Below are 23,775 nucleotides of genomic sequence, written 5' to 3'. Positions count from 1 at the left end.
CCCAGAGACAGGAGAGACGTCATTCCACTTTCTGGCGCCTTCTGAGAGCCAATGGAAGTCTTAGAAAATGTCACATTACATCAGAGATGCTGTATTTTCGATAGAGATGCCACAGAAGGAGAACAAATTGTCAGACAGGGCACTTCCTGTATGGAATCTTCTCAGGTTTTGGCCTGCCATAGGAGTTCTGTTATACTCACAGACACCATTCAACCAGTTTAAATCGGGTACGTTTTTTATCCGGCCGTGCAAATACTGCCCCCTAGCCCCAACAGGTTTTAATCAAAATGAGGAAGTCAGGATTAATGGCTTCAATGAGCACGTTTTGCAGAGCACAGCTTTTCGAAGCGGGGTTTGAAGCATGATACTGCAACTCTCAGCTCCTGCTCAATGTTTAGCTGGGACCTGTACTTGGTCTTCAGTACAGCAACAGCAGAGAAGCCAGTCTCACAAAGATAAGATATTGCAAAAGGAAGAAGAATGCCCATGGCCCTCTGCCCTAAGAGTGGATACTGCCTCTTTCACTCAGCCAGAATTCACTCAGTGTCTGTGATGTGAACCTCAGTCTCAATGTGGAATCAGACTTCATATCAATGAACTGGTCCTCCTCTGCAGAGCTGAAACCAGTTGGAGCTGGTGCATTGAAAGGATCTCTCACCCAGTCATATTGGGAACTGTTTTCAGGGAAGTACTTTTTAAAGAATTCCATCAGTGATACAATATGCTCCTTAATATATGTAATCACTGAGGTGGCATCATAGTCAGTAGTGTCAACAAATTCATGCAGGTTCTCGAATGAATCAGTATTTCCTTCATCAAGTCGACTGCCCCACATTGCAAGCTTTCGAGTGAAAGAGCTGATCTTGTCTGTGACCTGAGGGAGGTGTTTAGCTTTCCCTTGAAGCTGTAGATTTAGTTCATTTAGCTTTCCAAAAATGTCACTCAGGTAGGCCAGTTTTGCCAGGAAGTTCTCATCGCTAAATTTTTCTGCGAGGTCATACTTGTGCTCCTGCTCCGAAAACATTCTTATCTGCTCTCTGAGCTCAAAAACTCGGGACAAGATTTTTCTTCGTGACAGCCACCTTGCTTCACTGTGAAACAGCACAGCTTGATGTTCAGCTCCCATCTCCTCACAGATAGCAGAGAAGACTCTTGTTTTTAGTGGTCTGGTCTTTATAAAATTGACTACACCTACAATGTCAGTCATAACCTCACTTAATTCAGAGGAAAGGTGCCTTGATGCCAGTGCTTCTCTGTGTATAACACAGTGTGTCCACTCAGCATTAGGTGAGGCCTTCTTGATGAGTGCCCAAAGTCCGTTTCTCATCCCTGCCATGGTCTGTGCACCATCACTGCAAACACCGATGCAGTTCTCCCACTTTAGCCCATTCTCAGTCAGGAAGCAGTCCAGCATTTTGAATAGCTCTTCAGCTGTGGCTCTGTCTCTGACATATTTACAAAAAAGTAGATCCTCACACAGGGAGTTTGTCATGTCAAAACGTACATAAGCGATAAACAAACAGTCTTTGTTGCTGTCAGTTGCTTCATCGAAGCAACTGTCTTTGAGTTTGTCTTTGAGTTTATCTACCAGCTGTTCTTTAAGATCGTTAGCAATGTCATTTATACGTCTGGCGACAGTGTCATTGGACAGAGGGATAGTTTTTATTTTTGCAGCACTTGCGTCATCCAGCATGACAGAGACCATGTCTAATGCTGCAGGCATTATCAGCTCCTCTGCTATGGAGTGTTTTTTTTTGCACTGAGCAATTTGGTACGCCACCTTATATGATGCTAACAGTGCTCGCTGGTTTACTGAAGTAGCATTCACAAAGCGGGACGATTGTTGGCAATATTCGGCACGTTTTTGCTGAAAAAACTCAAGCGGCTTATCAGCGTGATTGGGGTGTAATGTCTTTAAGTGACGCCTTAATTTATTTGGCTTCATGCTGTCCGCTGCCAACATTTTTTGACACAGTAAACATACCGGTCTTTCCTCGTCTCCCACCGTAGTCACAGTAAAGCCAAGCGCTACATACGCTTCGCCATATTTCCTCGCCTTAGCTTTCGGGAGACTTACGTTTGTCTCATTATCTCCGTCTCTCTCCGCCTTTTCATCCCTGTTAAATATTTTTCCATGGTGTCTCTTAAGGGTTTGTTATCTGCACTTCATATCTCCTGCTCTGTGCTGTGTGCTCTTGTTCGGTGCAAAAAACCCTACTCCCTGCTGCAAAAAAAAGCATGTTCCCTGGGGTCACATGCGCCCCCCCTGGCATCGCTCCGAGCCCCCCCCACTAGTTGAGAAGGACTGGGTTAGTGTAAGAGTGGGGGTTGGGCCTGTTTTCCTGCTCACGGCCTGGGCGTATGTGTGCCTTCCACGTTGAGGCCCTCTTTGTGGGGGTGGGGTGCATGGGGTGGGCAGGAGGGGCATAGGTCTGATCTGAGGGGGCCTAAATGGGGTGTGGGTATGGTTGACTTGGGGGGGGGGGGGTGTTAATTAGTGTGGATGTGGTTGGTGGTGGTGTTGTCTGGATATAGGTCCTCTCGGCGTGAGTCCTCTATGTGTAGGTCTGGGGGGTGGGGTCCCGCAGGTCTGGGAGGGTGTCTCGCTGGTCTGAGCGGTGTGTCTATTGATCTGTTGCTCCTGTGTGAAGTTTTGGGGCTGTGTTTGAGAGCGATGTCCTTTAGTGTCCGGGCGAAGGTGGGCACTGCTGCCTTGTATTGGTGGACCTGGTCATAAAGGCTGTTCAAGTCCAGGGAGGAGTGGTGGGCCAGGTAAACATTTGGTTTTGAGGCACAGTCATGGGAAATACTTGCGTTTACCCGCTGTATGGAAGTCTTTTCATGGTATCAGGGTGGATATAACCACTTGTGCATTGGGGAAAGTAGAAGAAGCTTTTTCAATCACTCCCTTGAGTGCTGTGGCCACCCTTTCCTGCTGTGTTCTCAGGTCGTTTGTGCCTGTGTGTATTATTATGTGGCTAGGTGAACCTAGTTGGCCCTCAGACAGACGATTTAGGGTGCGCTGGGTGTTTGTACACCAGAGTTTAGACACACTGTGTTTGGGAAAAAGTGTTTTATCTTTTGAGTCCATAAGGAGTACAATCTGTGTCTTGTGTATGTCCTCAGTGGGTGTGGCTCAGTTGGTAGAGCATGGTGTTTGCATGGTGTTTGCAACGCCAGCATGGTGTGTGCAACGCCAGGTTTGTGGGTTCGATTCCCACAGGGGGCGACTACAAAAAAAAAGAAATACATTTTTTTTTAATGAAATGTATGTATTCACTACTGTAAGTCGCTCTGGATAAGAGCGTCTGCTAAATGACTAAAATGTAAATGTAAAATGTGTGGGGGGGTTGTCAGGAGGGTTATCAGGGTGGCTGACAGGGGGGTTGCTCAGAGGGGGTGAGATCCCCTGGGCTTGGGGTTCTTCATTTGTCTGTCCCGCTGTGATGTAGACGTGGTCTGGGGTGGACTGTTCTGCTGTGGTGTCAAGACTTTTGCCGGGAGCTGAGGTAGGCTGTTCTGCTGGCTTCTCTGCGGGGGGTGGCCACCTCTCTAGTGGGTTGTTCTGTCACAAGCCATCCCCCTCAACCTCTCCTCCAGCAGTCTGATCCTCTCCTCTGGTGCTCTGTTCTTCTCCTGCTCCTGCTTTTTCTCCTGTTGAAGTTGTCTCACCACAGTCCAGAGTGCAGATATGTCTCTCTCCACCTACAGCTCTCCGGGTCTGGTTAAGGGGGCGTTGTTGTGCTGGACTGTTGTCTGGGTTTGTGCTGACTGGAGTGTAATCACCTGCTATTCCAGCTCCACCTGCCTTACCTCCACCTAGGTGAATTTATCCTTCATTTCAATGAGGGAGTAGTGCTCTGTGCTGGGAGGTTGACTTTCCATGTGGGGTTGCTCGTCTGTGGTGTTATATAATGAAGAGGTCTGACCCGCTCGGGGTGGGGGTATCTTTCTCAAGGGAAAGCTTCTCCTGCTGAGCTAATTATTTTATTAGGTGAAAGTCCAGCTCAACCTGTTTGGGGTGACCCTTTACCTCTACTCTTCCAGACTTACAGAGATTATTATTAGCTGACTCAGAGTCCTCATTGTCTAGTATCCTGAGTTTCCACCCCTCGGTAACACCCCCCCTCTTAACTGAGGGGTAGTGTGCTAATGCCAGGGGATGGTCTGTGTGGAAGATGAGGTTGTTGATGTTCCCATTTTTATAATAGTCAGCAAAAAGTGTCTCTTGATTTTCCATAAGGAGCTTAATTTTGTGCTCTTTTTGTGTCTTATCATTCTTTACATACTGTCACATCCTGACCATAGAGAGCCTTTCTATTTCTCTATTTGGTCAGGTCAGGGTGTGATTTGGGTGGGCAATCTAGTTTTCTTATTTCTTTGTTTGGCCGGGTATGGTCCCCAATCAGAGGCTATCGTCTTCTCTGATTGGAGATCATACTTAGGCAGCCCTTTTTCCACCTGTGATTGTGGGATCTTTTTTTGTGTAGCTGCCTGCGAGCAGCCCAGAACGTCATGTTCCGTTTCCTTTCTGTATTGTTTCACTTCGATTAAAGGATGTGGAATTCCATGCACGTTGCGCCTTGGTTTATTTACGATAGGGAGTTTGAAGACAGCGATCGTGACACATACACAGGGTACTGTATTTTAATTACCTAAGGCCTCTCCATTTGGTTGGAGTAGACTATGCGACTCTCCTGCCATTGTTGGGCGAAAGGGCTTTGACACCTCTCACTTGACACGGCAGTGCTAATTTAAGTTGTATCAAGCTTAGCAGCCTTAATTTAGCATTCAGTCCTTATAAAGTAAGGCTTTTAGAAATAAAATATAGCTTCAGACTAAACATTATTCACTCAGTTCCAGGTTGGATGGTGTTTTCAGGTGTCTGTTGTTATCCAGAGCATTTGCTGTATAGCTTTGGAATAATAATCTTTGGTAGTTGTAAACCTTCCAGGTGATTCCGTAATTCCGTCCAAAATCAGGTTGTAGGTTTTGATTTGGAGTGAAGGTTATGTTGTAGAGGGTAGCATCCATTTACATTACATTTACATTTAAGTCATTTAGCAGACGCTCTTATCCAGAGCGACTTACAAATTGGTGCATTCACCTTATGATATCCAGTGGAACAACCACTTTACAATAGCACATCTATATCTTTTTTTGGGGGGGGGGGGGGTTAGAAGGATTACTTTATCCTATCCTAGGTATTCCTTAAAGAGGTGGGGTTTCAGGTGTCTCCGGAAGGTGGTGATTGACTCCGCTGTCCTGGCGTCGTGAGGGAGCTTGTTCCACCATAGGGGTGCCAGAGCAGCGAACAGTTTTGACTGGGCTGAGCGGGAACTGTGCTTCCTCAGAGGTAGGGAGGCCAGCAGGCCAGAGGTGGATGAACGCAGAGCCCTTGTTTGGGTGTAGGGCCTGATCAGAGCCTGTAGGTATGGAGGTGCCGTTCCCCTCACAGCTCCGTAGGCAAGCACCATGGTCTTGTAGAGGATGCGAGCTTCAACTGGAAGCCAGTGGAGAGAGCGGAGGAGCGGGGTGACGTGAGAGAACTTGGGAAGGTTGAACACCAGACGGGCTGCGGCGTTCTGGATGAGTTGTAGGGGTTTAATGGCACAGGCAGGGTGCCCAGCCAACAGCGAGTTGCAGTAATCCAGACGGGAGATGACAAGTGCCTGGATTAGGACCTGCGCCGCTTCCTGTGTGAGGCAGGGTCGTACTCTGCGAATGTTGTAGAGCATGAACCTACAGGATCGGGCCACCGCCTTGATGTTAGTGGAGAACGACAGGGTGTTGTCCAGGGTCACGACAGGGTGTTGTCCAGGGTCACGCCAAGGTTCTTAGCACTCTGTCCCTGACAAATATATATTTTTTTCTAACTCTAAATCCATATTCTTTTAAGAACATGCTGAAAAATGCAGAAGCTCATCTGCTCATGACCTCTCCTCTCAATTCAAGGGGCTTTATTGGCATGGGAAACATATGTTAACATTGCCAAAGAAAGAGAAGTAGATAATATACAAAAGTGAAATAAGCAATAAAAATGAACAATGAACATTACACTCACAGAAGTTCCAAAAGAAAAAAGACATTACAAATGTCATATTATGTATATATACAGTGTTTTAACGATGTCCTCTCTCTCTTCTCTCTCTCTCCACAGTTGTATGACTTTACGACAGGTCATAAATACCTGGTAGAAACTGCCATGCAGTATTGAGAGAGTCTAAGAGAACAAAGAACCTCTCTTGGCCAAACTCCTAATCCCCAAATGGGAGAATTAAACAATATTTCTACTTTTGAGAATGTGGGAATGGTCCGTGGACAGTTATGACAAGTGTGTTTCATTTGGTGATCTCATGAAGGACAGGAAACACACATAACTGTATCTCTTAAAGTCTACATCTCCCAGCTATCATGTTTACATCTAATGTATGTGATTAAACATGAAACTACTAACCTTCTAAATGAGAGTATGGGTTTTTCAAATAAAGTTAAGCCTACGTGAGCATAGACATTAAGTCGGCGTCATGGACCACCCTTTTCTCTGAAGTGTATAAAACCCACTCGTGACGCAATTCACACCAGATCACGCAAACCACAGTGTAAGCTGAGGTTGCAAATGGTTGAACTACAATACTACCTAACGAAATTTACATGAGACTAGAAAACATGCAGCTGACGCGACATGTTGAAATAGTTGGCACTACAACTCTACCAAAGGACAAGACCATACCACATGGAACATTGGCTACACGACTGGAAATGGTTAACCTCTGGGCGGGCTCGGGACGGACATCCAGTGAAAAATCCTATCGCCATTAGCATAACAAAATGTAATATATATATTTTTTCAAATATAGGACTATGTTATATCGTTTTATAGATACACCTCTCCTGAATCGAACCACGTTGTCCGATTTCAAAAAGGCTTTACAGCAAAAGCAAAACATTAGATTATGTTAGAGGAGTAACTATTTTCCCTCAAATGCGTCCGGTGAAACAGCGCTACAATTTACTAAATTACTATTCGAAAATGTTTTTAAAATGTAATATTGTCATTCTAAGATTTATAGATTAGCATCTCTTGAAAGCACCTGCAATGCAAGATTTAAAAATAACTTTACTGGGTAATCACACTTTGCGATAAAAGGGTATGCAATACTCAGAAAAAATAGGCTAGCAATACAGGTCAGCGCCATCTTGGAACAATTGCATATCAAATCTAGTCTTGTATACTATTGTCAATAATCCCTTACCTTTGATTATCTTTATCAGAAAGCACTTCCAGGAATCCCAGGTCCACAACAAATGTATTTTCGTTCGAAAAAGTTAATCCTTTATGTCCCAATAGCTTGTTGTTGTTAGCGCGTTCTGAAGGCTGCACCAAAGTACCGTCGGCCGCGGGACTTCTCTCTCAACAAAATGCATTTTTTTAAATTGAAGTTTGTTCAAACGTTATATAACATAAATCTTTAGGGCCTTTTTCAACCAGAGCTCCAATAACATTCAAGGGGGACGATTGCATTGTCTTTCAAAACGTTTCGAAAGGGGAGGGTAGCCAGGGGCGCCGGCGTCATAATGGTGATGGCCCTCCTCATGTGACCACGTTCCACAGACTCTCATTCTGTCAGTTTTCACAGTAGAAGGCTCAAATCACTTTGTAAAGACTGGGGACATCTAGTGGAAGCAATAGGAAGTGCTCAATGAACCATTGCTCACGGTGTGATTTATAGGCAAAGTGATGAAGTTGAGTCCGCAATTCAGAATTCCACTTCCTGTTACGATCTGTCTCGGGGTTTTGACTGCCATATGAGTTCTGTTATACTCACAGACACCATTCAAACAGTTTTAGAAACTTTAGGGTGTTTCCTATCCACAAGTATTAATTATATGCATATCCTAGATTCTGAGTTTGAGTAGGAGGCCGTTTAAAATGGGCATGAATTTCTTTCAAAAATCGCTGTATCCTAGGCGACCGTCAAGAGGCTAAACTCTGAGACCATTGATCACTACAAAATAAGAGCAAATCTTATACGTATAATTACTAGTCTGCAGCTAGAAATTACTTAAGTGTAGAACGAGAATACCGACAACTGCCGAAACATCTTTTCTAAGAACATTTCTGAATGATACTCTGTAGTATCCATTCTACCAACCTACGACTTTGATCTCTGGTGGACAAACCAGAGGCTTTCTGTTGACTCTCTCCAGCAGATGGACCGGCGACCATAGAGAGAGACAACAAGACATACATTCGTAAATATGTAAATTGCAATTTCCTTTCGAATTAAAGGTCGTTCATGTAAGGTATTAGCAATTTCTATGAGTGTAGTTATCAGCTATTGGTTTCGTCCACCAGGGACATTTTTTTTGTATCATGTAATACCCCATGTATGAACTAATTGTGTATTTTCATGTATTTCTGTGACTTGATTAGTTATTTAGTAAATAAATAATTAAACCAATTTGTATATCGCTGATTCATAATTTATGCTAGGGTTCGTGCAGATAACCAAGAATTTTACAATGTTTGGAATGAGACTAACGGAAGGTAAATATTAATAATCATTAATAGAAGACTGTATTCAATAAGATATGAAAATATCTGAAGAGTCGATTCGGGAAATAGAAACTCTATAAAAAAAAATCTGTGGTGCCCCGACTTCCTAGTTAAAGTTTACATGATTAGTTAAATCGCGTAATTATTACACCTAGAAAATTGATTTGATAAAATGTCTTCACTTTTAATGATGGTTCAATCGACATAACAGTGTGTGTTCTCTCTGTGTGTGTCTGTGTCTGTGCTCTCTGTTGTCCAGTGACAGGGTGTCACATACAGGGACAGTGGCTGACCTCCAGTGACCCCCACTTCGCCATGCGCAGCGACGGCTCCATAGTCACGGTGGACGTCACCACGGTTACAGCGGAGGGCAGGTCCTTCTGGGTGAGGGGGAGGGATGGGGGAGGACGGCACTGGAGGATGGAGGTCCATCTGTCCCCAGACCCTGAACAGGTGAGTAATGCCAGGGAGGGAGGGAGAGAGAGACATACTTTTGAATTACTTTACTGTAACATTACTGAATCATGCAATGAATCATACATGCAACATACAGTATTGAATCACAAACAGAAGACACACCCAGTTCTCCCCACCAACCCTTCTACTCAAACGGCCCTCTACAACAGAAAAGCAATAACAGAGTTACAATAGATATGTGATTCTTCCAGTAAGGTTTAGAAAGTAGGCTGCTTGTATCTTTACTTATCACTGTGACACTGTCCTTGTAGAAGCATATTCAAGTACCCATGAGGGTGCCCTTCAATGTGCCTGCGCATAAAGGGGTCCAGAGGGGTCCTTCTGAGGTCCTGAGGCGCTCTAAAAGGAGATGGAGTCCTCTCCCGTTCAGCATTATAGAGCAGGACATCCCTCCTTTCCCCAAAGATGTAGAACTGGTAAGGACATGCATTCATCATTATCACTGTCCTCACATCCTCCCTTTTGTTTCCTCATGTATTCCATCAGTCTTACTCTCCTATCCCTCTTCTGTAATCCCCCCCTCCTCATCTCAATCACCTTCCTCCAATCTAGAACTCCCCCCTTTTGTTATCATTATTCACCTCTCTCCTTGGCTCTTGTTTTATGTGTCAGTGTGTTAGAACTGTACTGGTGTAATTTTAGGCTATTTCTGTAAGTTTGTCTGTCTGTCTCCCTCTCCCCCTCCCTCTCTGTAGGTGGGGTCAGATTCATCAGTGAATTTCACAGTGTACTATATAATCAGTGGTTCAGGGGTGACCATGCCCCCGGAGAAGCTTTTCTCTGTGGATCGTGACACAGGCATGGTGCGTGTGCACTACCCTGTTGACCGGGAACAGTACCCCAAGTTTGTGGTAAGTGTGACAGGCCTTCAGTACAGGCCATAAAGTTGGTCAAAATGAATGCACAATGATTATAGGCAAGATAATAGCAGTGGAGTCATCTTGTCTGTCTGCTGTCTGTACCTCAGACCAAAAGTGTTCAGTATGTGTGTTCTTAATGAGTGGTGTGTAGTTCACAGCCCAGGTGTTTGACAGGCGGTCAGGGAAGGAGACAGATCGGCCTCTGGACATCACTGTTCTGGTGGAAGATATCAATGACAACGCACCGACCTTCTCTGGACCACTCGCCTTCTCTGTGTTAGAGCAGTGCAAACCTGGTGAGTGTGTGTGTGTGTGTGTGTGTGTGTGTGTGTGTGTGTGTGTGTGTGTGTGTGTGTGTGTGTGTATGATAGTTTAAATACAATATTGTTCTTTCTTTCTCTCTTCCCTCCCTCCCTCTCTCCAGGTACTGAGGTAGGAGAAGTGAAATCCACTGATAAGGATGAAGCAGACACTCCCCACACTAAGATCAGATACACCCTTCTGACTGGTGGTCAGTTCTTCACCATCGGGTCTCACAGTGGGCTGATCACAGCCAAGACCAGCACTCTTGACAGAGAGGTACCATAGGCAGGGCTTCCTTCCTTATTCAACACCCACCTGTTTCCCTCTAAATACACTAGCATCACTGTAAGATAGTTAGCCTATTGTATTGTTGGGCTATGTTGATATTGTGTAACAAGTGATTGTTAGTCTCTGACATTCTAGCTAACTGAATGGTGTACTGAATTTGAGGTATAAAGCAGTATAAACCAGAGCAGACTTGAGTACTCTTGAATGATGATACTTCACTGAGGTTTTCTGTGGTGGAAATGTTGTAGGTCTCGTGTGGCTCAATTGATAGAGTATTGAGCTTTCAATGCCAGGGTTGTGGCAGACCAGTACGAAAAAATGTATGCACTCTCGATAAGAGCGTCTGCTAAATGACTAAAATGTAGTAGAAATGTCTCTCTGTGTGTTTGGGTCTTTCCAGACGCAGGTTGTCAATGCTGTTACCGTGGAGATCCGGGACATGGACGGAGCTAAGAACGGCCTGTTTAACACTGCTACGGCCACCATTACGCTACTGGACATCAACGACAACCCTCCCACCTTCAGGGAGACCACCGTACGTCACTCCTCCCACTTGTGTTTAAGATGACGACTATGGTTGCATCCCAAATGGCACCCTATTCCCTATATAGTGCACTACTTTTGAACAGAGTCCGTCGGAATATAGGGAATAGGGTGCCATTTGGAATGCAGACAATAAATCACTCATCTTTGATGCAAACTCAACGATATTGCACACAAATAATAGCAATAGAGTGAATATGTGGAAAACGTTACATTTTGATATCACTTCAGCCAGAAATGTATTTTTTTTGTCCTTTATCCCAACCCCCCGCCACAATGCATTAGCCTACAGCATTTGAAAATGGTAAATAGATTTTCACTTTTCTCAAACTTGCTGAGATATTCAGGTAACATCAGAGATGTAGAGAGTGATTGCCTGGACAGGTTACCAGTTCTTTAACCTGAGGTCCTATTCTAACCTCTCAACCCTTCTGCCATGAGACAGCACTGTTGCTGTGTTCCAAATAGCACCCTATTCCCTGCATAGTGCCCTGTGGGCCCTGGTCAAAAGTCATGCACTATAAAGGAAATGATTTACATTTTATTGGCTGTCGGAAAATAACACTGCTGGCTAATCTCTGCGTGACAGGCCATTTAGAGTGTATTAGTTAACACAGTATTTTGATTGGAAGCAGACCTGCAAAATGTGTTTTAATGTAAAGAGAATAACACATAGTAAGGTTGTACAATTCCGGACATTTTTCCTAAATTACCAGATTTTCTAGAAATCCTGGATGAAAGATTCCCGGAATCAAAAGGGAGTAAGCAATAAACCTGGGAATTTGGGGAAAGTTAACGGAGTTGTGCAATCCTTCACAGAAGTGTCTGATATCTTGGTTTAAAAAGACTACTGCCCTCTTTTACCCCTTTGACCCTTCGTACCTGTCCATTCAAGTCAATATGTGTCTAAACAAAACAGGTATGTGGTGTTAATAATGCAGTCAACAAATCACCTCACGGTATTTTCGGTAGGTGCTAAGTGGTCATTATTGACACTCTACTTAAATAGTCAGATATACTCAGGAGTTGCTATTTATTTAATGTATTTATTTACACTTAAAAGGAAACATTATACATAAAACATTTGGTGAAATATAACCGGGCAAGGGCAAAAACAACAACGACTTAAAAAACAAGAGGGCTCCACTTATTTTACAAAATGATTTAGTTTGTTTCTGCCTGACAGTACAAGGCCACTGTAAAGGAGAACCAAGTAGACGTGCTGGTCCTGAGGATTCCTGTGGATGACAAGGATGAGGAGAAGACTCCAAACTGGAACGCAAGGTTTGTCATCACCCAGGGCAACGAGAATGGGAATTTCCGGATCGACACGGACCCTGAAACCAACGAGGGCCTGCTCTATGTCATCAAGGTGACAGAGATAGCAACAACCACAGACGAAAGCACTGACACAAACAAAGATAGTTACATACTTGAAATATGTTCCAAATACTTTTATGGGTATACTACTATGATTTCATAACTTTACTATTCCATTAGTCAGCACATGTCCATCTCGTTTGGGTGTGTCAACTCTTGCTTTTTACTTGAGAGAGAGAGAGAGAGAGAGAGAGAGAGAGAGAGAGACTTTGACTTTTTGTCTTTCTTTATTGAACCATTCTCATTTCATTTAAAACTCACCACCCAACCCCCCCCTTAAAAATAAAACCAAAAATACATCCTGTGATTCATACATGTACCACATGATACAAACCAACATCACAATACTCAAAACAATACCCACTCCTATAACCGTATATCCAAAACATCTTCCCCAGCTATACAGACAGCCCCCCCAACACACCATATCTCCTGAAACATCTCCACACTTTTTATCATTTTATAACAGAGCTTTGCTCTTGCCCCAGTTTACCTTAGCTGAAGAAGCTCCCTCGTACACCTTCAGACTGGTCTCCAGTGCCTGCATATCTTGGCCATCCCTGACCATCACAGAAACATCATCTGCATATGCTGACACTGCTATTCCTGTCAACACATCCATGCCTGTCCAGCACACTCCCTGCAGTCTCCTGCGTAGCAGTCCTAAAAAAGGCTCAATGGCTAGTGTGTATAACTGCCCAGATAGAGGGCATCCTTGTCTAATGCCCCGTCTCACCCAGACTGGCCTACTGAGCCCCCCTCCCACCTTGACCATGCATGACGCCCCAGCATACAACAGCTTCACACAGGTCAAAAAACTCCTCCCAAACCCAAACACAGACATCACATTAAACAGATACTCATGGTCCACTCTATCAAAAGCCTTCTCTTGATCTAAAGAGACCAGTCCGAAGTTCACATTAGACCCTCTCGACAAGTCCAACATGTCCCTAATTAAGAACAAGTTGTCCGTGATTGAGCGTCCCGGTACACAATATGTTTGGTCCTTATGTACTATCGAGTCCAAGTGGGACTTCAGTCTGTTAGAGAGGACCTTGGCAAATATCTTGTAGTCCGCACAGAGCAATGCCACAGGCCTCCAGTTCTTAAGTTCACACAAGTCCCCTTTTTTGGGCAGGAGAGTCAGAGCCGCCCGACGGCAGCTCATCGGCAACTCCCCTACCCCGACGCATTCACGCAACACGCAAAAGAAGTCCCGTCCAACTATTCCCCAGAATTTTTTATAAAACTCCACTGGGAGTCCATCAACCCCCGGTGCACGACCGGTGGACATCTGGGTTACGGCCTCTGCCAGTTCATGGGACAACAGAGGAACGTCCAAATCATCCCTCTGTGCCAGAGAGAGTTTAGGGAGTCCTGTGAACAAGACCTGAGCACACACAGGATCACACTCTTCTGCCCTATACAATTCAGTATAAAACTCCACAGTCCGCTCCCGCATCTCACCCACCACAGAGGTCACCCGCCCATCAGACAGCCGTAGACAATGCATACCCTTGGCTTCACTGCTCTGTCTTTCCAAACCAAAGAAGAAGGAGCTGGGAGCATCCATCTCCTTGAGCATGGAGAATCTAGCTCTTACAAGTGCTCCCTTTGCTTTAACCTGGAAAAAACTGCCCAGGTCCCTGCGTAATTCAGCTAAATTAGCCTGGAGGCCTACATTGCCTTGCCCCACCATCTGTACCTCCATCTCACTAATACACCGCTCTAGTTCCCCCAAAACTCTCCTAGCCTCTGAGGATGAGAGAGATGTGTACTGTTGACAGAAAAGCCGAATTTGGACTTTCCCCACATCCCACCATTGGCTCAGAGACTCATAATCCTCTATTCGCTGCCTCCACCTTTCCCAGAAGGTCTGGAAACCTGCGCAAAAAGTGGCATCTTGTAAGAGCTTTACATTGAATTTCCAATAGGATGCCTGCCGGGGCCCTGGTGAAATAGACAGCCGAGCCATGGTTATATGATGATCGGAAAACCCCACCGGGAGAATGGTAGCGCCCAACAGCCTATTGCTCCGATTCCTAGACATATAAAACCGATCAAGTCGGGCTGCACTCACCCTAGCCCCAAAAACCTTCACCCATGTATACTGTCTTGTGTTCGGATGTTTAGTTCTCCAAACATCCACTAGGTCAAACTGATTAATAATATCCCTTAACACTCCCACTGACACTGAATGAGGCTCTTCCCCATTTCTGTCTTTTGTAAAATCTATTGTGCAGTTCCAGTCCCCTCCAACCACCAGTGTCTCCTCAGGCGCTACCTGTGAGAGTTCCTGTCTAAGACTCCCAAATAGAACCCCTCTTTCTCTCCCTGTGTTAGGCGCATACACATTTATAAAGACAAACCCCATATTGTTAATTTCTGCTTTAACAACAAGGAGCCTACCCCTACACACCTCCTTTGAGGAGCAAATTTTTACAGACAGACCCGGTGCAAAAAGGACTGCCACTCCTGCACTAAGATTTGTCCCATGGCTCAACACACTTGCCCCTTTCCACCAGAGCCCCCAATCGACTTCATTCAATACATCACTATGTGTCTCCTGCAGAAACAACACCTGTACTTTTTTTTGTTTTACATATTCACCCAACACACTCCTCTTTCCCGCATTTCTGGCGCCATTTATATTGAGCGAGCCTACCCGTAGAGTCTCCATAAGAAGTGGGAGAAAAGCCAGCAGAGAAAGAGACCAATAGCAAAGCTCAAAAACCCCAGTGTCAGAAAGAAAGTATACATCTAAACAGTGTCCGAAGGTAGACCCTTACGCACTGTCGTGACCCACTTCCTCAACCTAAACCGTTTCCTGGGTGAGAGGACACCATGCCCCTCATTTCTCACAGCATGTTGTACTGATCGTACAAACTTTCTTGAATCAGGGAAAAAAGCCTCAAGATTGACTTTTTTCCCCTTGGTCTCATTCAGGAACCTTGTCAGTTCCCTCACCGTGTACTTAGACCCCTCTGCTTGACTGGCTGTCAGCTCCGGGCCTATTGAAGAGGAGTCTGAAAAAAATAACTCCTCATCCTCTTCCTCAGACTCACTTTCCTCCTCATCTCTATCTCCCACCCTGACCACCTGCCCTTCCTCTCTGGTCAGGGCATCTCCCACAGCAACAGGCAAAGTTTCCATTGTGCCTTTAACCACACCCTTTTTCCTTTTCCGCTTGGCACCCTCCTCCTCCCCCCCTAGTCTCTTACACTTCCCCACTGTACTCTCTTCATCCACTGTCATAACCTGACTAGACTTAGCATCCTCTACACCACCCTCCATATCATAGCTAAGCCCAGCCTCAGCTACCCTACCATCTCTAGCCTGACAAGGCTCAGCCTCCACTACCCCACCATCTCTAGCCTGACTAGACCCAGCCTCCACTACCCCACCATCTCTAGCCTGACTAGACCCAGCCTCCACTACCCCACCATCTCTAGCCTGACTAGGCCCAGCCTCCACTACCCCACCATCTCTAGCCTGACTAGACCCAGCCTCCACTACCCCACCATCTCTAGCCTGACTAGGCCCAGCCTCCGCTACACCACCATCTCTAGTCTGACTAGACCCAGCCTCCACTACCCCACCATCTCTAGTCTGACTAGACCCAGCCTCAGCTACCCCACCATCCCTGGTATGACTAGGCCCAGCCTCTGCTGTCTGCATCTCATTACCCCCTGCACTTTGATCTCGATTTCCCCCACCAGCGCTTGTACCCTCACTTTGTCTACGGCCTTTATGTGGGCATGCAAAGCTCTTATGCCCCAAATCCCCACACTCAAAACACCGTAGACTGTCTGTGCTGGCAAACCCTGCATAGAGCCCCTCCCCATGCCTCACTTTAAAATGCACATTTAGCTGTTGCTCATTGTTGTTCAGAAACATAAACACTTGCCTCCGGAACGAAACAACGTGCTTAACAGCAGCTGCCTGAAAGCCTGCCGACAGTACACGAAACCCGCTAGCAAACTTACCAAAACGACTCAGCTCTTTCCTGATCTGATCGTCCGTAATAAACGGAGGTAAATTTGCAACGACTACTCTTGTCGAAGGGGTAGAAAGAGGTAAAACTGGCACCAACACATCCCTTACAAATATTCCGCTAGCAATTAGCCTACCAACCAAATTTTCTCTTTTCATGAACACAACCACAGCTTTGTTCATTCTAGAAGCAGAATGTATAAATTCAGCTCCTACCTGTTCGCCGACCGCGAGCAGAACCTCCTCCACCTTAACTCCATTCTCAGGAACACACCTGAATCCATGCCGTATCGACAGCATCTCCTCCGCGCTAGGCTGAGAAGCCATCGCGCATACCACGCCTTGCAAACCCCAGAAAACTTACTCTGTCCTCTTCCACCCTAACTCTGAAAAAAACTGTGGATACCGCTAAAACAAATATTGCATTAACCGTATACCATAGAAAATAAAATGTAAGGAAAAGATCAAGACAAGAGTCTAGAAAGTTAGTTAGGACAGAGTCCTCCTCACCAAACACTCAAACTCCCAAAAATTCCCAGCATGCACACAGACAGACAGACAGACAGACAGACAGACAGACAGACAGACAGACAGACAGACAGACAGACAGACAGACAGACAGACAGACAGACAGACAGACAGACAGACAGACAGACAGACAGACAGACAGACAGACAGACAGACAGAGAGAGAGAGACTTTGTCTGTCTTTGTCAGTGTCTGAGACTGACAGACAGAGAGAGAGACTGACATACTGACAAAGACAGAGACTGACAGAGACTGACATACTGACAAAGACTGACAGAGACTGACATACTGACAAAGACAGAGACTGACAGAGACTGACATACTGACAAAGACTGACAGAGACTGACATACTGACAAAGACTGACAGAGACTGACATACTGACAAAGACTGACAGAGACTGACATACTGACAAAGACAGAGACTGACAAAGACAGAGACTGACAGAGACTGACATACTGACAAAGACAGAGACTAACAAAGACAGAGACTGACATACTGACAAAGACAGAGACTGACATACTGACAAAGACAGAGACTGACAGAGACTGACAGAGACTGACATACTGACAAAGACAGAGACTGACATACTGACAAAGACTGACAGAGACTGACATACTGACAAAGACAGAGACTGACAAAGACAGAGACTGACAGAGACTGACATACTGACAAAGACAGAGACTGACAGAGACTGACATACTGACAAAGACTGACAAAGACAGAGACTGACAGAGACTGACATACTGACAAAGACAGAGACTGACAGAGACTGACATACTGACAAAGACAGAGACTGACAAAGACAGAGACTGACAAAGACAGAGACTGACATACTGACAAAGACAGAGACTGACATACTGACAAAGACTGACAGAGACTGACATACTGACAAAGACAGAGACTGACATACTGACAGAGACTGACATACTGACAGAGACTGACATACTGACAGAGACTGACATACTGACAGAGACTGACATACTGACAAAGACTGACAGAGACTGACATACTGACAAAGACAGAGACTGACATACTGACAAAGACAGAGACTGACATACTGACAAAGACAGAGACTGACATACTGACTAAAAGATGAATGATGATATTAATCTGCTCACACTGTTATAATTCAGAGGCAGCTCTCTGGAGAGTTGAGCGTGGAATTTGTCTTGGCAGACTTGTCTCTCTCTGTGTGTGTCACACACAGAGACACTCACAAGCTGTTTTCTTAGTAAAGGGACAGCGCAGTCAAAAACATGATTTTCCTGTGTTTTATATATGTTTCCACAATATGAGGTTGGATGGGTGGACTTTTGGCCTGCCTGGTGACCTCACCAGGCGGTATAAGTTAATAGCTCCCTGGAGAGCTGATTTTGGATTAGTCTCATCAGACTTGTGTGTGTGTGTGGGGGTATGTGTATGTGTGTCTAAGTTGTAGCAGTGATAAGAAGTGAGCGTGGTTGTTATTATTAGCAGGTCACAGTGCGTCTCTGCTCTCTGGTAGGTGGGTGTTAAATGTGTCAGAGGATGGAGACTTCAGCTTGACCTGAGTCGTAACAGGAACATTTTGCACAGTTTGTGTCCCAAATGGGACCCTATTCCCTATCTAGTGTGCTACTTTTGACCAGGGGCCATAGGGCTCATTGGGCTCTGGTAAAAGGTTGTGCACTTGGTAGGGAATAGGGAGCCATTGGGGATGCAGCCACAGAGCTCAGGCTAATGCTGACAGAATGACAGCCAGGCTAGTCTGAGTTCGTCATGAGCCTAACCTGTTTTTTTCCCCCTCTTCTCTCCTCTCCCACCCCTCCTCCAGCCTCTTGATTATGAGAAGGAAAAGACAGTGAAGCTGATGATCTCTGCCCAGAACGAGGCTCCCCTGGTGGGCATGGCAGGGACCTGGCTGTCCATCCCTGTGGATGTCAGTGTGGGTGATGAGGACGAGGGGCCATTGTTTACCCCTCCTAATATGGTGATCAGGGTTAAAGAGAACACTCCCAACGGGACCCTCCTTTCCACCTACACCGCATTGGACCCAGAGACCAAGAGTAGCAAGGGGATCAAGTACGGACCACTGTCCCTAGTGCACACTAACGACCCACTGTCCCTAGTGCACACTAACGACCCACTGTCCCTAGTGCACACTAACGACCCACTGTCCCTACACATCCAGTAACAGTAGAGTAAAGGAAGAATATAGACTAATGACTACCCTAAAGCTGGTTATATTAGAGTGGATTGGGAGTAAATTATATTTTCCTTTAGATGAAATTAGATGTTATGAGATGTTTTCTAGTGTCTTTCATACATTCTTCTATTCATGTTTCTACATGCATATCGTGTTGCACTTGTCACCTCTAGTTTGGAATGCATCAATAGCTCTATGCTATCTGTTAAACCTGTTCTGTGTGTGTGTAAGATGGTGCTGACAGACATGGCAGGTCTGCTTCTAGCTCCTAAGCAACTTTGCAGTATTTTCCCCCGCGCTACATCCACAATAACATCTGCTCAAAATGTGTATGTGACCAATACAAATGTTGATTTGTGTGTTGTAGGTACTACACAAAATTTGACCCTGGCTCATGGATAGCTGTGGGAGAGACCACGGGAGAGCTGAGGGTAGCTAACACCATCGACCTTGAGTCTCCTCTAGTTACCAACGGAGCCTACACCATCACTATCAAAGCTGTGGACGAGAGTGAGTGGGGTTTTCACCCAAACTGTTATTACACATGGGCAACCGCACTGGAGAGTGTATGAAGGATACTTCATACATGTATTAGTATGAAATGACACATCTGCCTTTTGGGGTTTAATAACATTTCCCTGTGAGGTTTACAGCTTTCCTCATAGTGTAGGTGAACATGCAGTGATACAGTGAAACATGACTTTATTGGTGTTCATAAAGGACCACGTCCTTACAGTAACAGACTTGCTATGCTGTTGTGAGGCGTTGGTGAGAACACCTGGAGTAACTGAACTGGGGTGTGGCTGATCAGTGTTGTTGGGTTGTCAATCAGGGTGTGGTAGGCGGAAACTCTCCTTTGTGCTCAGTGTACTTTAACTATTTGCACATTGTTACAACACTGTATATAGCCGTAATATAACATTTGAAATGTCTCTGTTTGGAACTTTTGTGAGTAAGGTTTACTCTTAATTTTGTATTGTTTATTTCACTTTGGGTTATTCTCTTTCACTTGATTTGGCAATGTAAACATACACTATATATGTATATATATATACACAAAAGTATGTGGACACCCCTTAAAATGTGTCAATTCGGTTATTTCAGCCACACCCGTTGCTGATAGGTGTATAAAATCAAGCACACAACCATGCAATCTCAATAGAGAAACATTGGCAGTAGAATGACCATACTGAAGAGCTCAGTGACTTTCAACGTGGCACCGTCATAGGATGCCACCTTTCCAACAAGTCAGTTCGTCAAATTTCTGCCCCGGTTAACTGTAAGTGCTGTTATTGTGAAGTGGAAACGTTTAGGAGGAGCAACGGCTCAGCCGCGAAGTAGTAGGCCACACAAGCTCACAGAACGGGACCGCCTAGTGCTGAAGCGCGTAAAAATCGCATGTCCTCTCACACTCACTACCGACTTCCAAACTGCCTCTGGAAGCAATGTCAGCACAATAACTGTTTGTTGGGAGCTTCATGAAATGGGTTTCCATGGCCGAGCAGCCGCACACAAGCCTAAGATCACTGCACGATGCCAAGCGTCGGCTGGAGGGTTGTTTAAGCTCGCTGCCATTGGAAACTGGAGCAGTAGAAACGCGTTCTCTTCACTATCTGGCAGTCCGACGGACAGATGCCAGGAGAACGCTACCTGCCCCAATGCATAGTGCCAACTGTAAAGTTTGGTGGAGGAGGAATAATGGTCTGGGGCTGTTTTACATGGTTTGGGCTAGGCCCCTTAGTTCCAGTGAATGGAAGTCATAACTCTACAGCATACAATGACATTCTAGACGATTCTGTGCTTCCAGCTTTGTGGCAACAATTTGGGGAAGGCCCTTTCCTGTTTCAGCATGACAATGCCCCCGTGCACAAAGTGAGGTCCATAGAGAAATGGTTTGTTGAGATCGGTGTGGAAGAACTTGACTGGCCTGCACAGAGCCCTGACCTCAACCCCATCGAACACCTTTTGAATTAATTGGAACGCCGACTGCGAGCCAGGGCTAAGTCCCCACAGAAATGTTCCAACATCTAGTGGAAAGCCTTCCCAGAAGTGGAGGTGGAGGCTGTTATAGCAGCAAATGGGGGACCAACTCCATATTAATGCCCATGATTTTGGAATGAGATGTTCGACGAGTAGGTGTCCACATACTTTTGGTAATGTAGTGTATGTTTCCCATGCCATTAAAGCCTATTGAATTGAAAGGGTTAAGCTAATCTGTATTATCTGAATGTCTCTACCATTCCTGAGAGTGATATGTGTGAAAGGGTCGCGCAACACCATAGTGTAAATAAGATCAAAGCCGTTGGCTGCTATTTGTCTCTATCTCGTCTTGCTTTAAGTACAGAGTCACATAGAATGTGGCAGGAGGAGATTCATGCAAGAACTTGAACTGTTTTATCTTCATTAGGGCTGAACTGTTCTAAACCCCCAAAGGAAATCTACACAACAGAACACTCACAAGCTGTTTTTCTTATTGAAGGAGCAGTGCAGTCAAAAACGTGATTTACCTGTGTTTTTTAAAATATATATATTTGAAAATATGAGGTTGGAATAATACTGTGAAATTTTGAAAATTATGCTAATACCTTTTTAGTATAAGAGCTGTTTGAAAAGACCGCCTGCAATTCCAACTCTTTTTTTTCCATGGGTGGAGTTTTGGCTTGCCTGGCGACACCACCTGGCAGTGTAAGTTAATAGACCATTAACAGAGTTTCAAACCTCTCTGCCCATAACTGCTAGTTTTCAGGTTACATATCCCTCCCATTAGGCCCCTCACTCAGGCCACTCCCAGGCAGTCCTAGCAAAATTATTGCTTGAGAAATAGATGCTATTTTTGTTTGACCATTTTAATTGAAATCAATCACAGTAAGGTACTTACTTAATTGTTACCCATAAATTATTTCATATTTAGATAAAAACGGCTACATTTGACCTTAACATAACTGTGCATGTTTGTGTACAGCACTTCAACTGTTATTACATATTCCACACAAAGTATTGTACTTTTGTTATGTGGCACTATTGTATAATACAATGGATTTTAGATGTAACAAAATAGTTGATTGGATTACTGAATGAATAGACAAATTCATTCAGGTTACAGATGACATCATGTTTGAATTAATGGATGAGAGATTCCAGGTTTGAATGAACGAACGGATGAATAAGTTCAGTTTTGAATGAGTGAAACCTGAAAAGTTACCCAATCGGGACTGCAGCTCAGAGCTTGACCTTGTTCACCTGACCCCTCCCCCTTCTTTCTGTCTCTTAGGTAAGAAGTCTGGCAATGGCAATATAACGCTGCTGATCGAGGACGTCAATGATAACGTCCCAATGATCGTCCCGGGGACATACCTGACGCTGTGTGAGGGGGAGGACGGGCAGATGGGCTCTGTAACCATAGAAGCAGAGGATGCTGACTTATCACCTTATGCCAGACCCTTCAACTTCATGCTGCCAGAGGGGCATGATGGGAAATGGAGGCTGAGAGACATTCAAAGTGAGTAGAGTGGGTTGGGGTTGAAATATGGTTGTGGTTGAATTGTGGGTATAGTATGTCTACATCCAGAGCAGTGGCAGTCGGTGACGTTTAAGATGAGGGAGGGAGATATATTTTTGAATGAGCTTGGCCTTATTTCTATTACAGCATATTGGATGACTGTCATTCATATTCTATTCACCTAGCTCAATGTAACATCGATGGGTTTAGGCTATTTTCCCTATACCCATCATGAGGTTGCTACAATCTAACCAATGAATTAAAAAGTTTACAACGTAGGTGCACAGGTCAACATCATTTTTAGTAATCAGTGACAGAGAGTGACAGTACCGCCTTGCACACTCTTGCCTGCATCTAGCTGATCTAGGGTGTAATCGTTAGTCCAACAGTTGAAAACAAGAGTTTAGGTATGTTTAGCCCTGTTTTGTTCCATTTGCTTCTGTTTTAAGAAACATTTTTTCAACATAATTAGCGGAATGAATACACCCCTGATCGCAAACACAGTTCACTTTCATAACAGCCACATACAAACAGCATGATCACTTTGTTGAAATTCCTTCTCGCATCTACGCACTCTCCTCCTCTTTCACCTTTTCCCTTCACATGTGGACTTCAGTATCCAACATATCCACTGTCTGTGACCAGGCAAAAAAAACTTTCCAAGCCAAACCTTCCTATCATAACCGCTACACACAGCCTACCTACATTGTTGTCACCATATTATCTAATGTCATAGTCAACATAGCTAATAGAACTAACACATTAGTAAACCCGCTACAATTATGCAGTACAGTATACAGTCAGCAAGTTTCAATATTTTTGTATTTTTATGCCAAGGGGTTGTGGTCTGTCTATTTGTCAATAACAGCTGGTGCGCTAAATCTAATATTAAAGAAGTCTCAAGGTTTTGCTCGCCTGATGTAGAGTATCTCATGATAAGCTGAAGACCACACTATTTACCAAGAGAGTTTACATCCACATTTTTTGTAGCAGTCTATTTAAGATGAGAAAAAAATCTATTTACCACCACCAACCGATGCTGGCACTAAGCCAGCACTCATAATGAGCTGCATAAGTCCATAAGCAAAGAAGAAAATGCTCATCCAGATGTAGCGCTCCTAGTGGTCGGGAACTTTAATGCAGGAAAACTTAAATCCAT

General features: G+C 44.7%; 1 protein-coding gene across 1 annotated transcript in view; it reads left to right on the top strand.

Annotated features, from left to right (window-relative positions):
* The window catches only part of LOC115158616 (desmocollin-2), a 41,577-nt gene that overhangs the window by 10,842 nt on the left and 6,960 nt on the right, over nt 1-23,775 (top strand). The window contains exons 3-12 of the mRNA XM_029707780.1: nt 8,820-9,013; nt 9,289-9,453; nt 9,733-9,888; nt 10,049-10,193; nt 10,322-10,476; nt 10,889-11,023; nt 12,218-12,403; nt 18,746-18,993; nt 19,485-19,627; nt 22,389-22,616. Coding sequence (XP_029563640.1) covers nt 8,820-9,013; nt 9,289-9,453; nt 9,733-9,888; nt 10,049-10,193; nt 10,322-10,476; nt 10,889-11,023; nt 12,218-12,403; nt 18,746-18,993; nt 19,485-19,627; nt 22,389-22,616 — 1,755 coding nt within the window. The remainder of the gene's footprint in view (nt 1-8,819; nt 9,014-9,288; nt 9,454-9,732; nt 9,889-10,048; nt 10,194-10,321; nt 10,477-10,888; nt 11,024-12,217; nt 12,404-18,745; nt 18,994-19,484; nt 19,628-22,388; nt 22,617-23,775) is intronic.

This window comes from Salmo trutta, chromosome 22, assembly GCF_901001165.1.
Source record: "Salmo trutta chromosome 22, fSalTru1.1, whole genome shotgun sequence".
Taxonomy (NCBI): Eukaryota; Metazoa; Chordata; class Actinopteri; order Salmoniformes; family Salmonidae; genus Salmo; species Salmo trutta.
This window is presented reverse-complemented; position numbering and strand designations above follow the sequence as displayed.